Source organism: Eutrigla gurnardus, assembly GCF_963514095.1.
Source record: "Eutrigla gurnardus genome assembly, chromosome: 21".
NCBI classification, from domain to species: domain Eukaryota; kingdom Metazoa; phylum Chordata; class Actinopteri; order Perciformes; family Triglidae; genus Eutrigla; species Eutrigla gurnardus.
The window spans coordinates 1,950,001-1,965,776 of NC_139932.1; the positions used below are offsets into that span (position 1 = coordinate 1,950,001).

Below are 15,776 nucleotides of genomic sequence, written 5' to 3' on the forward strand. Positions count from 1 at the left end.
GACTCCATTCAGGTCGGTCACACTGACTTGCAGACTCGTAGCTTGCTGCAGATGTATGTTTATATAGAAACTCACTGGTGACCAAAGCTGTCTACATGAACATCACTACCGACTAGATCAGCCCAAAATAAATGAAATGGTCGGTTTCCACCACTAGAGGGCATTCACTATGTATATTTATGAACCAATAAATGTCAAGATCTGGACCCGAATCACCCGCCAACTCTACTAATACCAGATACCTGTGAGGGTTTAGTTACTCTTTAAATCCCATATTAACTCTGAACGCTTGAAAACAGCGGTTTAAATATTCCACTCTGATGTGTGATGACCCTCTGTTGTCTCTAAGGGGCGCTCTGGAGGCCTACGTGCAGTCGGTGAGGGCTCGGCAGGGGAAGGAGTTCGCTCCCATCTATCCCATCATGCTCCAGCTGTTACAGAGAGCCAGCAGCGTGTCCCAGGAGGGCCGAGGCACATGATGCTGATGATGTACGACACCAGCAGCTCTGCTTTCTTACTTTATCAAGACTATCTTGTTTGTGGAGGGAAACCTGAATATTTGACATTAAAGTCTTTACTTCTAATGTTAAACAAAACATTTGGATTTGACCATTTCCCCAGACTCATCTTTGAGAGACCAAAGCTTGATATTAGTATGAATCAGCAGGATACGACATCATTGTCATATTTAAGACACGATACGATCTTATTGCGATTTTAAACGTAGTATTGCTATGACGTATATTGTTTCCACTCGGTTCATCTCACTTATTTAGTTTTATTGTAGCTAAATGTGTTTGTCAATCAACGACCGACTGAACACCTCCACTTGTTTCCAGCCGACTCCATCCATGACCACCAGAGAAACATCAGCACCATCTAGTGGACTGAAGAAGCAATTGTTCCCAAAAACGTAGATTTTCTATTTGCAATCTGGCGTGTATGCTGAATAGTTCCCCCTCCACTAAATATAATAACACAAATATAATAGCCGTGAAACTGTCTGTCTGGTTCATCTCAGCTGTAAGATCTCTGAGTCTATTTGATGATGATGATGCAGCTGTCAGCAAGTCATTCATTCATGTGAATCTTGACAATAAATGGGGAGATGATTGCACAGCGTTTATTTGTACAGTACTTCATGAGAAGCAGAGAGGTCAGAGTTCAGATGGGCCATTTCCACTGGTTGGGAGGAGACTCTTCTATCAGCGGCTCCCAGGGTTTCCACGTGGACATCTTCCTGGACAGAGCCAGCTCACACTCGGCCTGCACACAACAGTCCAGCAATCATCGAGAGCAGCCCAGTCACAAAATACACACTTCTGAAGTACTAGTACTAGCTGCACGTGGGATGAGAACATCGGTTATTAAATATGAAGGTCAATTAAAAGTAAGGCACACAGAATGAGTTTGAGGCCAAATGTCTTACGTTATATTAAAAGGACTACATTTTCCATAATGCTCTGGGAGCGGCAGAATGGATTCATGCTTTTGCTCTTAGCTCTAATTAGCAGCCACATTGTCATCACAAGCTGAATCCTGAACCCATGTTACACTATAAATGTTAATTAAATGCACATGGAGATGGGTATTCATCAAAAGCAGCTTGTGATGAAAACATTGTTGAGACGGGTGGTGGACTGTAAACTGCTCTGGAGGAGAGTGATGTCAACGAGCTGGAAGGTCATATGACCAAAATTCTCTTAATGGGAATCCCTGGCAGCAACGCGACACTTCTTCTTCAGACTCTGGGTTTCTATATAAAGTCCAAACAGCATATTTCCCTGCTCCACGAGAGGAATGAGTACAAGATGTAAAACCAGGTACAAACGTAGTAATTCTAATAGTAATCAGAATAATAGAACCAACAGTCAGATGCATGAATGAAAACCGACCTGGAAAATAACTTCTTCAATCTGCCCACAGTTGATCTTCTTCTCCAGCTTCTCCACATCCGGCTCCTAAGAAGACACAGTTTCATCGTATAAACACACACTGTATATAATAAAGGTTCCATTCCATTTTATTCATAGTGTCACATCACAACAACGGTTCTCTCAGGACACTTTGCACATCGAGCAGGACGAGAACACGATGCTCAGGATTCTCAGTTCAGACGAGTGGACCTGATGAACAGAGCAGCACCCTACTGGATCTGGATCCATATGGATTCTGGTGTGAAGCTGTAATTTTGACCTTGAATTATGAAGCCAAGTGTTTATGTAGTATTCGTAGCTAACTGCATTGGTAGCAACCTGTTATAAGGTAGCCCCGCCCTAAAGCAGCTTTCTGGTCTCTTTGACTCGAAATGAACGCGGTGCCTTCAGGGCCACACACACTCCACCAACCGGACCGCATCCAGCCACCATGGAGCCTGAAGTCTGGATTGTTTGGCCGGTGTGATGCTCCATCCCGTACTTAAGAACGGTACGCTTCCTCGGCCCACCACGCTTGGAAGAGGTGGATTTAAGAACGGTATGACTCGTGCACGAGTACATGCACGGGTACGCAATGTGGACATGACGTCGGCTTTAGTCGAGAGGCCGTTCCTCTCATTACCTCTCAGTGTTCAACTCGGATCTCCCCCGCTATCGAGACGATGTATGACTGAAAATACTGTTGATGACTGTAGGACACGGGGATTCTGGGTCGGCTTCAGACTTGTGGTGTCAGCGGTACCAGAGCAGAAACTGACCGGGACGTAGTGCGGCGTACCGGATAATAAACACCCACATGCAACGGTTAGATGATCAAATGAGACTTTTAAATGGACAAACATCACGTGTAATTCATGGTACAATACAAACAGGATTAAACTATTATTTGACTCTGTTGACTACCGCTCATATTTATTCCAAAATATAGTACCATGGGGGGAAGGGGAGGGACTTGGCCTATTCCTAGTAAAAGTGATTGACATGCATAGTATTGCCTCCCTCACCGTTTTGACGTGGTCGAACCTCTCGCTGACCAGCTGCTCCGTGTACTTCCTGTAGGCGGCGTCCTGGGGCATGGTCTGGACGGACGACAGGATCTTAGAGTACAGGATCCTCAGACGCTGAGAGACACAGCAGATTAGTGAGTGGAATATTATATTACTATATATAGGAAACAGACTGCTACACATCTGGACTGGACCCGCGTGCTGCGTTCACAAACAGCTGCTCACCTCATGAGGGTTGTGGGACACGGCCAGGCCGACCAGGCCGGTTGTCTGGAAGAGAACAGGACACACACTTGTTAAGCTCCTCTTCTTGACCTTCATCAACTTCAAACTGCCTTCTGACCAACGCTGGCTTTGCTTCACCCTCGTGACGTCCTCATATTCTGTATGCACCCTGTGTCAAAATGTCCTGCATTCATCAAACGCCCAAAATAAAGCAGCTTATTTAAATTTTAAACACCTAATCTATTTTTGCCTGAAGAAACAACTTGGTCATTCCCCAGATTGTGAGTTTTCCCTCTTCACAGGCAGAAAGACGGCATGTGTTCAGGAGACTCCACTGGTTCTATGACGTCAACTGGATAATCGTCCTGTACAGGTGGTAACAATATTTGTGTTTCTACAGCCCGAGACAGTAGCACACATGTGCAAAGTTATTTTGAATGCATTTTATTTATCCCAATAAACCAGGTTATTTTGACCCGAAATGTTGGGGCCGAACTAGTTAAAGTCATCAGATTTGAAGTTGAGAAGTCATTTCGGGGATTTGCTCTGTTAAACAGACACTTCAACAAGCCGACTCACAGACGCGGCTCCGTGGAAATCAGTCAACTATTCAACGACCATCGATTATATTGAGAATTTCATTTAAATTTCAACAGTCCAGCGGTGTCCTTCCAGCAAGAAACGCCGTAAAATGACCTGCTGCAGGTTAGCTGGTAACGCTGATGTTCTCATCACTATATGAATGTTGCCGTTAAAGAGCCGTTGTTTGCATCAGTCCCACCACAAACACACAGCGGAGCTAGCTAACTAACTCGTCCGCTCACTGCGACCTGCCAGCGGCCGCCGTGTCGGTAACCGTGAGAGAAACAGGTCTCCGTTCGTGCCGTTTCTTCATCACGCTAAACTAAACCGCGACCTCTACTCGTACCTTCTTCAGCAGCCCCGCCATTCTTCTCTGCGGACAGGACGACTTCCGGTGACTGAATATGACGTAGGCTTCTTCTTCTTTTAGTGTGATGGCGGGTTGCAACCATATCGTATATTGATGCATAGCGCCCCCAGCTGTACCGGAGGATGTAATACAAGCCATTGTTTTACATTAGAAACAAGCTAAAAGCAAACAAAACAAAATGTACTCACTAAATCCGATTAAATAATAATGTCTTCTTCCTGTCCCGTAAATTAATGGTAAAAACTGTGGTGAACTGTAGCGTGAATTACGTTTAATTAAAGGGGCCTTGTTATGTTTACTATTAAGTTTGTAATTTCATACTAGATTGGCCATAACAATAACCAAGTTCTCGTACTGTCTCTCCCACATCATGTTTCTCTCTGCTGTGACAGTCAGGCGGCCATGTTTTGTAGCGTGTTCTAGCAATGTCCGGCCCAATAGTAGGTCCGTTGGAGAGGAGCCGGGTCGCCCACAATGCATGCTGGTTAGATGTGTCTGACTCTCCGTCGTCATGCACACGTGGGCAACGCCAATCTCACCAGATCAAGGAAACCACAGTTGCTCTCCACCGACAGCAAGACCCAGGGCATGATGGGAAACGCCTTGCTGTCGCCTCCTCGAAGGGTTGATTGGCTTTTAGGAGGCGACACCGTGTTTGGTAGAAAATGCTATTTTTTGTGCATTTATCGCTGGATTGTAGATTATTAGTCTTATGTTGTTCCATAAAAGTTTAAGCTGTCAAACATATCTTGTGTGGTTGATAAAAATAATAATAGTTTAAATCAATTCCAGCATGCTTTACGAGGCAGACATCACAAGAAGACGATAGAGTCACACACATTTCCAGAGAAATTGAAGAACACGTACAAATCACAATGTCAATGTGGTTGCAAACTCCACATGCTGGACTGTGTGTGTGTGTGTGTGTGTGTGTGTGTGTGTGTGTGTGTGTGTCTCCTCGGTGATGATCCCCTGTAAACAAACTCGATGCTGCTGAAGTGAAGACTCCGACTGAGTTGAGGTTGGAAAAGTTTAATGACATCAAACCGAGCAATGCCAGCTATACGCACATGATCAATATTATCAGCTTTTAAACACCTATTTGACATGTTTGACAGAAAAAACGGCATCTATCTACAGTACGGTAAAAAATTAAAAGTATAAAAATATATTACAAATCTCAAGTATTTACAAAGAGAGCTTCTTGCTACACGTGTCTGTCTACAGTTACACTTCTGTCAGTTTTCAGTCTAGTAGTTACCTAAAACACGCAACGTGTCCTCTGGGGTCTCAGCACCTAATGCAGAGAACACAACATACGCCACTAAATTCCCAGCATCCTCCGGGACGCCGGGAGGAGGCGTGTCGAGATGGAAACGTAAAGGAAAGGATCTTGTCCTCAATGTGGATTAGCAGGAAGTGACAGTGGAGATACTCTGGAGGCGGTTAGAAGAACATCCTGCAGGAGAAACAAGGGAAACATGTTTTCTACTCTTATTCCAAGATCCAAAAGTACCTTTATATGTCACACAGACAGACAGACAGACAGACAGACAGACAGACACACACCTGTAGATGTTGGGGTCCAGGAGGACAGCCGTGTCTGTGGGGAGTTTGGACAGATGAACCACCTTGGTCTTCTGCGTAAGTCGGTCGCTCTCGTTCACCCACACATCTGGCAGCCTGGCGGCACAAGAACACAACAAACTCACATCTGCACTTTACTTCCCGCTGCAGCTTCAGGAAACCTTCCTGATGATCCGAGAGCTGTGTCGCGTGCAGCATTTCTAACATGCTTTCTAGAGGAAGAGTGTCTACACGTCAGTCCCTCCAGGATTTCACAGGCTTTTTTCACAGGGGAATTGTTGAAAAAGTAAAGGTGACTTGTTGCAGTGAGAATAAAACTGCACTGATCTGAGCGTTCCATGTAACTTTAGCAAACAGGCTCAGGATTACAACTAAATGTGCTACATTAGTAAAAGCAGAAGGTCCCCTGGTCCTACAGAGCGGCAAAGTCACTGAATTAAATGTTGGGTCAGGTGAACGAGGAATAATGATGTCAGAGAGACACCGTGTTCTAACAGCAAGAGAAAACAACGTCTGTGATCCAGATCAGACCGGAGACCATTTAACACCTTTTATTTTGGGCTGTTATCGACAGCTGGCAATGTTTCTCTATAATACTATTCAAATTAGTATTAGATAGTAGTAGTATTACATGTTATACTAATACTATACATTACTATATATTATTATATAGTTCAATATTCAAATCTGATTCGATTCCTAAACAGCATTAATGTGATCCCCATCAAACACATCCGTCTTTCCCCAGGAAATGCTGTTAAAGATGACAGCTGACATTGTAAAGGGCTTCATGTGCTGCCAAAGAATGCACAGCAGATGAAATGGTGTTTTTTTAGAGATTTACAGATGAGTCTGGTAAAGTGTCAGAAGATGGATGGTATTAGTGAAAAGCCTCCATGGTGGAAACAGAACGTCTTCAACACGTGTAATGCTGCTGTTGCACATTACAGGGAGAATAACCACTCTGACCAGAGGCTCCAAGAGTTGGATGTTCCCATGAATCCAAGGTCATCTCAGAGGTCATCGCAGCCGTTGGATGTGACTTATTAACTCATATCTGCATACCAATCTGATGTGTGATTAGGTTTCCTGGCAGCAGAGAGGAAGAGGAGCAGGACTTACATGTCTTCAGGTGTCCAGTGCAGCAAGACCTTCACTTTCCCAGAGTCCTCTTTCCTCCTGGCTATTACCTGAACACAACACACGGCATCAGACAACGCTCTGCTGTTCACAACAACACGGCATGCTGCACTGTGTGTGTGTGTGTGTGTGTGTGTGTGTGTGCCCACTGTGCTGTGGAAGACCACGCTGTGTCCGTTGCCCAGACTCTCGATGTGTGTTGCCAGGTTGAGGCAGATGGCTCGATGGCGGATGGCATCCATGGTCTGAGCATCAAAGAAGTCATGAGGTCGGGCTGGAAATACAAAAAAATGGGTGTAAGTTATGGATCTGATGACCACTGTGTCTTTCACTTAAAGCTCAGGGAGGTAACACTTCAGCAAAAGTCAGGTAGAATGTTAAATGGTGAGCTGAAAACAGCCCAGTGGATCCAACAACAGCACCAGCTCCTACAGGACTTCAGTCTACAGACTAGTGTGGTCACAAGAACAGAAGTGGGATGGACTTCATATCTCAATACAGATGCTGCAACGATACTGCAACCTGAATCTAAAACTTCAGGGAAAGTAATGGGATAATGGGTCAGAACTTCAAATCTCTTTTCCTATTAATTAAAAATGATGACATGTCATGATGTACTAATTCAATGAAACCTACTAGTAGTTATTTAAAGTTATAGAGGCCAAACAAAAAGAAGAAAAAACTCAGTAAGAGATGCTTCTATCTAGAAATAGAACTTTCAATCAGTTTATATTCATATAGTTCATATATATATATATATATATATATATATATATATATATATATATATATATATATATATATTATAGTCTGTCCAAAACAGGATCCCTTCATCTCTGCAGCCTATCAGCCATTTTTTGTCAAATTATCACAATTAGTACATCATGTCTTCAGTGAACCAAATAAGTGTTTAGTGACGCGATCTAGTTCACCCGAAATCCAGCTGGGAGACGTTCCTGATATGACCTCTGACCTGGACCGTCACCGTGGCAGGGTGGACCAATATGAACATTAATATGCGTGTGTGCGTGCGTGTGTGTGTCCATGCGTGCGTGTGTGTGTGGAACATACGGAGGGAGCGTCGGTGCTTGTTCTTGAGTTTCCTCCTCTTGTTGAGCCCAGCTTTGGATGGAGACTCCTCCTTGACTTTGCCCTGACTGGACAGTTTGGAGGAGCTCTGTGAGCTGAAGTGGGTGGGCACGTGACGGGCGAGCCCCCCCTGAGAGGCGAAGGTGGCGTTGCAGCCCCCCACCACACACTGCAGGAACACACATGATTCAGTTGATTTTGCACACGGCTTCATGGGAGTGAACATTTACAGCTGAGGTGTGTGTGGTCACCTTGAAAGGCTTGTCTCCGCTGTGGGTCAGCATGTGTCTCTGCAGCCAGCTCTGACTGGTGGACGGCGTGTTGTACACTTTGCAGCCCTTCCACAGACACACAAACACCTGCAGGGCGCACACACACACAAACACACCACGAGTCAACACACAGACAGGAGCAGCAGCGCTTCATTGGCCTGAATGGAAGACCACACCTTTGTTCTGCTCTCTGTGGCAAAGAAGACCTTTAAGTTTGCAGGAAGTGATGCAATGTAGCAGTTCATGTGGAGTGAGCACTACACCAGACTCCATGTAAAAAACAGCCTATTATATTCTAGGTGGCTAAGTGCTGTGTGGATGTAGAAAAGGGACTGATGAATAATTGGAAGATCAACCAATAAATATTTAAATAAACTGTAAAGTGTTACATTTGAGGTGGTAGAGAGAGTTTCGTTTGATGTTACCAACATGTTGGTTAACAATTAACTATTGTCATATCATTTCATGTTTACATAATAAACTACTTTTCATATATGCAGAGAAATAAGTTGTAGTTGTATATAGAAACATAGTTGTCCTACTAATGAAGACATTTATATCTAGCCCTACTTGGGAAGATTCCCAGGAAAAACATTTAAAACAACAGATAAAGATCTGCAAAACATGAAAACCCTAAATAACATGCAGCGCAACTGCCACCGGCTGTGAAACACATCATTTGGCATGCGGGTGAAAGGGCACCTCAACATTTCCTAAATACACTCTTGTACACTCATTGCTGGTGATCCAGCGATCCAGTGACCCAGCTGCCTGGTGGACCTCAGAGGCCTTCACCTTCCTACAAACACTCACCCCCCCTCTCTGCCCGTCCACATGCGTGGCTCGGATGTGTTCGGCGAGGTCGGGGCTGCTGGGAAACAGCAGCTGGCAGTGATCCCAGCAGCACGTGTAGCTCAGAGACTTGCCCCCGCCCGGAGCCGAGCCGCCCCCCGCCACCGCACCGTGACCGTTGAGCATGGCAGGAGTGGAGCGGCCACTGGATGCCGTGCTCTCCATGTCCATCAGGGTGCTGCCGATACTGTACACACACACACACACAAACAGAAGACATAAGAAAGAGGATACTACAAATGGACTCCTGACAAAATAAAATCCAAAGTAAACAGAAAAATAATAGAACGTATAGAACACACTGGTTTAACAAACAGTTAACCGCTCTATAGGTTAACCCATTTCAGCTGTTCAGACAGGACGCAACGTGGCGAGCTGTGTGTGTGTGTGTGTGTGTGTGTGTGTGTGTGTGTGTATACAGCTGTTTCACACACACTGGGGTCATGGAGTTGGCTGTGGCGTGTCCCACTGTGTCACTCTCAGAGTGACTTTAAGAACAGCTTTGAAAGAAGACGAATGTTGGAAATGTTTAAAATATTAAAACCGTTGCAGAATCTTATCAGCTCTTCTGATTGGCCGTCGTAGAGACCACTAACTCAACATTTTACAATGCATATCAATTGATTAGAATCCAATAAAAGTTGATACCAGAAACCTCATCAAAATAAATCAACATCAGCAAAGTCAACAGACAATAAAATAAGACATGTACAACATTCAAACTGGATGGTTATAATGTGCCATCAGCTTATTGAGTCTCTGGTATGTCACTTTGCTTTGCTTAAAAATGACCCGATTAGTTACTGGTTAGTTACTGGTTAGTTACTGGGTGTCGCTATATCAAAGCATATCTAACCAAAAGTCAAATCCCTCGTACATACACAACAACCCACATGACTCAGAATAGATGCAGTGTAGATAAATGTCTTGTTATGGAGGTTGGAGTCTGAGGCAGCACATTTGACCTTTCACCTGAGTTATGAAATTCTTGGATCAAGTTGGAACCTGAGAATCAGGCGTTTGTGCATCTGCTTCATAAAGGACTGAAACGATTCAAAAAACGTTTGAATCTAGTTCAGCTAAAAACCCGGAATCTGTTGATGCGTTAGCATATCGTTCACTACTGTAACATTAACCTTAACTTCACCTGTCTGACCTCTGACCTCAATGTGTGTAACCAGAGTAGAACATGTCAATGATTGCAGTGTTTTCCCTACTATGTTATAGGCATGGCGATGCGCCATACAGCGCGTATGAAGTAAGCAGTAACATTACAGCTGTAGTAGTGCATTGTGGGTAGCGCTTATTCGTGGTTGAAGAAATGCTACAACTCCTCAAGAGAGGAAACAAGCTAAGCTCCTGTCTTGTTGTCATCCAGCTGATTATGAGTAAAGGGAGTTAGCAACAGCTCTGGCTGCTCCAGCACACTTAAGGTGGACTGACCTTTGAGGTGGACCAGCGCCATACTCCTTTAAGTGGTCACCCAGAGGTGCTCGGTAAATTAATCCAGTCTGAATAGCAAAACATATCACCGGTTTTACTACAGCAGTATATGCTGAACTCAAACAACCGTGTTGTGATTTAACAGCTATTAACGGATAAAAGCCAAGCCGAAGTAAAAACATGACGACAACGACGGTAACAAGTCTGAAGTCATGGTTTGTTAAGTCGAAGTTTCCTGAATGGCATTCGGATCGATCACAGCTAGGCTATGCTAACGTTGTAGCTGCTCTGAAAACACTTAAAATAACGTCGCATCAGCATTAACGTAGCGTGTGATTAGTCTCTGGTTTGTACTCGGTTTCGTTCTGTGTAAATGTGAGATACTATCGGGGAGCTCTGGGAGACCACAGACCGCTACCATATGTTTGGTCTTCATTTCTGATTCAGTGACGACGAGAGGAGAATAGCAACGCTGATTGGCGTCACGGACAAATTTGAAGAAATAAAATGCCTCAATTGTGCCATTCACAAGTAAAAATTGCCTTCGGGCAAGATGGTTAACCCACTGACGAAGACGTTTGGTAAACGGTGACTCCTGAAGTAACCAAGGCATGTTCACACATATACGTATCCTCTCAAGTAAAAGGATATCAGATTAATACATACATGTATATGTAATTAACCCAAAAACACATTTTTATGTTCCATTATTTTTCCTGATGTAGATTGTTGCTGTGGTGTGATTTCAAATGGGCATAGAGATATTTAGGCATGTATCGTACCTAAGACATTGTTGTTATGATATGGATAAGTGGAGAATAGTTAGTATTACTGGTAATAGTTAGTAGTACTGGTAAGTTAGTCTGGAATCAATGAAATGGGACGATGAGCAGTGGTGTGTCAGTGATCACAGCAGCCCTAAAGCCTGTACGCTTACTCATACTGTACTGCTGTGTAGGTGTGCACAGTAGTTTCACAACAGTGTCAGTTGGGTCGTGTCCCACGTTGTTGGCATGACTGACGTTTATGTGCTGAACGTGGTTCAATGATTCCTGGCAAAGATTGGGGATTTAACCCACAGCATCACAACTTCACTGAATGAGTCACAGCTTCAGTCCGTCACAGAGCCTAAAGGGAAGTTCAACTTCTTAAGAGCTTTTCCAAGAGTAGCCGAAGCATTCATAATCAAATCTGCAATTCATCATTTCAACAATCATCTATATTCTGTATTTTGGTGCTGATTGATTATTAAACTCCATTTGAAAATGTGTTGTTTGACCGTTCACCAGTGTGGCTGTGTGTCACTATGATGTCACCATTTTCATGTGTGACATCGCTCCTTCCTAGTCAGATACTCTCTCCACTTTTCAGAGTTAATCAACTACCCATGTTTGTTTAGCTTTATGTTCAATCTTAAGCACTGATGCCAGAAAGGCTCAAATCTGACATTGGTTCGTAGCCCTGGAGTTGATCTGTAGCAGTCTTTGGATGTTTAGGATATGGATCCATCCATCCATCCATCCATCCATCGTCTACCGCTTATCCTGTATTCAGGGTCACGGGGGGGCTGGAGCCGATCCCAGCTGTCATTGGGCGAAGGCAGGGTAAATCCTGGACAGGACGCCAGTCTATCGCAGGGCCGACATGTAGAGACAAACAACCATTCACGCTCACATTCACACCTATGGTCAATTTAGAGTCATCAATGAACCTATCCCCATCTTGCATGTCTTTGGACTGTGGGAGGAAGCCGGAGAGAGCTCACGCGTACACGGGGAGAACATGCAAACTCCACACAGAAGGAACCCTGGCCGACCCGGGAATCGAACCCAGGACCCTCTTGCTGTGAGGCGAGAGTGCTACCCACTACACCACCATGCAGCCCCGTTTAAGATATGGATCACTAAAGTTAATTTGAGAAATTAATCAGAACCACTTAGTGTTAAAAATGATAAATCGTATATATCATCCATAAGGAAATACATTTGACTTCAGCATGTTAAGATTAGCTGTAACATTTCACATCTAATGGGGAATATGTATGTATTTTTGGGGAATAAATTATAGTTTAAGATAGATGTAAAAAAAACAAAACAAAAAAAAAACACTTTTTGATCAAAATCCAATAGACTTTTCCATCCTGGAAATCAAACTATGACGCTGCTTGCTAGCTAGTACCAACCAATAGGAGACGTAGTGAGCGTTCACACTAAACTAATGCAATACTACGACAAACTGAGACTTTCTCCACTTGAAAAATGATTTTTTTAAATTGACAAACACTTTGTGTCATTCATGGAACAATTAAAATAGGATCCAAACATTGTCTCTTCTAACTACTTTACATATCAACCCTGATTGGGTCCCACAGAACCACCGGAGGGGAAGGACTCGTTTCTATTCTTCTGTCTAAATGAGGAACTCATCGCGCATGTATTCATGTACAGAGTAGACTATTACAGTGATAACGTGCCTGAAAAATAACGTGTGTGAGCTACTATGTACCACGACTGCTCCGGGTTGGAGGTTGCTCCCGCCGACCGCCTGGGGGGGGACGATGGAAAAAGCTGCGGGTAAAGAGACGCCTGTCGCGGCCAATGACTACGTCCCACCGCGTGGTCACCGGTGAATGAATGGAAAAGCTGTGAGCTGAGACATTTTCACGATAGTCGGAGATTCCTGCTGCCATGTGTTGTTGTAAGATACGACCATTTTAAAAACAAGTAACGTCACCGTGGATAATAACTTCGAAACCCTGCGAGGGGTTCCGAAACGTTCCAGGGATATGCAGTGTCGCGGCTTGGGGAACGTTTTTGTTTTCTCCCTAGGTTCTAGCTCGGTTCAAACTTTCCTGAAACACCCAGAGGGACGTTTGTTTCGGGGTTCAAGCTAGCGTTCAGTCGGCTAACGTTACTCTAACACACGATGGTTTGCCCGGTCCAACTATTTAGTAAACACTTTCGTCCGTTAACGAACTGTTCTTGGCTAACACTTTAAACGGCAAACTTAGCATCGTGGCGTGACCTCACGTCACTTTGTGGTCGTCCTACACACCAGCGCGAGGCCTCGTCATGCCGCTTAGTACTTTACGGACCTGTCTTCTGAATCCATCCGACTGAGCGGCTCTCCGTTCGACGAAGTCACCTCCACGCCGGCTGGTGTCTTGGTGCCGTGCTCGGCTTTCTCCGCGGTCTTTGTGTGGTCGGTCGGCAGCGAGGAGGACACGTTCTCTCCCTCTCTTTGTTCTTGTTTCAGCACCCGTGAGCCCTCTTGTGCGGAATCAGTGCTACTCGCCAAACTCCCCTGTGCGGGACTTTTCCCCAGTTCAGAGAGTTTATCGCCGGATTCCCCTTCATCGTTGTTGGTCTTTTCGCTCGGTACCGCCGTTTCTTCATCGGCGCCGGGAACAGGAGACAGGTTGTCCCCGTCCTCCTCCGCCGCACGGCGACCACTGTTCACGTCCATTCCTGCTCTGTTCTCGTTGTTGTCGCCCGGTTCCTGTTTGGGGTCCGGCACGGCCTGTCCCTCCTCGCCGGTTTCTGCTGTTTCCCCGGTTCCGTTTTGATTCGACTTCGGCTGGGAATCTCCGGCCCCTTCGCTCGTTATCTGAGCCATTTTGGAAAAACACGGAAAGCTATTTTTGTGATGCTCCACTCGAAAAGTTGCCCTCCGGCTGCCCTTCTTCCTCCACTCACACTTTCAGCTTCAAGCGTAAAACACAGCAGGGGGTTTGCATGACGTAGGTGCTCCGTGTGGCCAAAGCTCTTCTATTTACGAAGATGACTCGCTTGGTACATAAACATGCATCCAGCAATAACTTTGAAAGTGCATCTCTAGACAGCGGGGCCTGTAAATTATTATTTTTTTCATATAGTTTAGCGTCTTAAATTACGGCTTTTTTACACTGGCCAACGAAAAAAGACCAAACTCTGATATCATGAGTTATTTATAAATGTAGATACATATGTGTAAACAAAAACACATTTCCGAGTAAATATCTATACATTGAGCTAATTAAGATAAAGTTATAAGTAATCTTGATGGAAGTGATAAAATAGAAGATGGGAAGGAAACAATAACTTTTCTAAAAGGTGGTTAAAAGCACGGTGAACCTTTTTAACGAGTGAGTCATCGTAGTAAACATAGACGATCTTCGGCATTGTGGCCTCTCAGCTGCACGTGTTCCGACAACAAACAAAAAAAAAATCCAACTCAGAAAGTGCTGAAAAGGCACGTTCTTCTCACAGCAAGGTGTATATTCCTGCAGGCAGCACCGGTCTTTTAGCCAATCTTTGCCTCCATGACTGTACCGGTTCTTCGCCTACACTACAGCTCGCTGCACTCAGGCAGTGCAGCTCTGACCCGTACAATCTAAATGGCCGACTTGTTGCATTGAAATTAAAGGCATCATAGGCTATTCTATTCAGAACACTTTCTGTTATATTGCTTGAAATAATTGTAATATACTAATAGGTGTACGAACATTAAAAGCACTGACAGAACAAAGTTCCAAAAAGTCCTCTGTGGCGGGGGCAGGACTGTCAAAACCACGTCCAATTATTTTCTCTGGGCCGGAGAAAATAATTGGCTGTCTGTGAATTCTTACTTCCTGATTATGCGCACTGTATGCCTTTGACCCATTTCTTCATTACTTAAACATGCACTTCATGCTGGAGACCCTCCATTGTGGCTGAATCAAAACAATTCTGCAAAGTTGAATGGGCCAAAATTCCTCCACAGTGATGCAAAAGAGTCATTGCCAGTTATTACAAATGTTTGATTGCAGTCGCATCCTTTTTCACATGGCTGATATAGGTTTGGAATCATTCTTTACTTTCAACACATGGAGCAATCATATAAACTTATATTTTATGTTGTAGTTTGAGGATCTGAAACACAGGCTGCACGGTGGGTAGCACTGTCGCCTCACAGCGAGAGGGTCCCAGGGTTCGATTCCCGGGTCGGGAATATTACTTGAAATCCTCATAACATGCCAATAGCAAGGAATACATTAATGGTCATATTGATAACATTTTTATGGAAATGAATAATAAAAAAAAATACATCCATCGTCCAAATACATTGATCGTAGGAGTCAGCTGAAGGAGTTTCAAGGACTAAAAAGCCACGTGGTGGCCACTTTTCTTCTTGACCAGTAAGATATCGTTAAAGCCTCTAATACAGACCCGGGCCTCTTTATTTACTCAAGCGCATCGCGGCCCAGGCCTTTATCGGAAGGAGGCCAGAATTAGAGACAGGCCTCTATTTCTAT

The 15,776-nt window shown here is 44.4% G+C and overlaps 3 protein-coding genes across 3 annotated transcripts in view; 1 reads left to right on the top strand and 2 right to left on the bottom strand.

Moving 5' to 3' along the window:
- Positions 1 to 609, top strand: part of cog5 (component of oligomeric golgi complex 5) — a 60,928-nt gene extending 60,319 nt beyond the window's left edge. Inside the window, exon 22 of the mRNA XM_084038498.1 lies at positions 350 to 609. Coding sequence (XP_083894624.1) covers positions 350 to 479 — 130 coding nt within the window. The 3' untranslated portion in view covers positions 480 to 609. The remainder of the gene's footprint in view (positions 1 to 349) is intronic.
- Positions 610 to 1,101: 492 nt separating this feature from the next.
- Positions 1,102 to 4,187, bottom strand: ndufa5 (NADH:ubiquinone oxidoreductase subunit A5). The gene is made up of 5 exons (XM_084038563.1): positions 4,098 to 4,187; positions 3,170 to 3,214; positions 2,942 to 3,058; positions 1,896 to 1,961; positions 1,102 to 1,266 (listed from the first exon to the last, which is right to left on the bottom strand). Exons 1-5 carry the CDS (start codon positions 4,116 to 4,118, stop codon positions 1,165 to 1,167), a joined length of 351 nt encoding a protein of 116 aa, XP_083894689.1. The 5' UTR covers positions 4,119 to 4,187; the 3' UTR covers positions 1,102 to 1,164.
- A 950-nt stretch (positions 4,188 to 5,137) lies between these two features.
- On the bottom strand, positions 5,138 to 14,273 carry LOC311031862 (zinc finger protein aebp2-like). Its single transcript, XM_084038396.1, has 8 exons — positions 13,599 to 14,273; positions 9,023 to 9,248; positions 8,189 to 8,296; positions 7,920 to 8,106; positions 6,998 to 7,122; positions 6,831 to 6,898; positions 5,691 to 5,804; positions 5,138 to 5,580 (listed from the first exon to the last, which is right to left on the bottom strand). The coding sequence occupies exons 1-8, from the start codon at positions 14,117 to 14,119 to the stop codon at positions 5,568 to 5,570; spliced, it is 1,362 nt and encodes a 453-aa protein (XP_083894522.1). The 5' UTR covers positions 14,120 to 14,273; the 3' UTR covers positions 5,138 to 5,567.
- Positions 14,274 to 15,776: the final 1,503 nt, after the last annotated feature.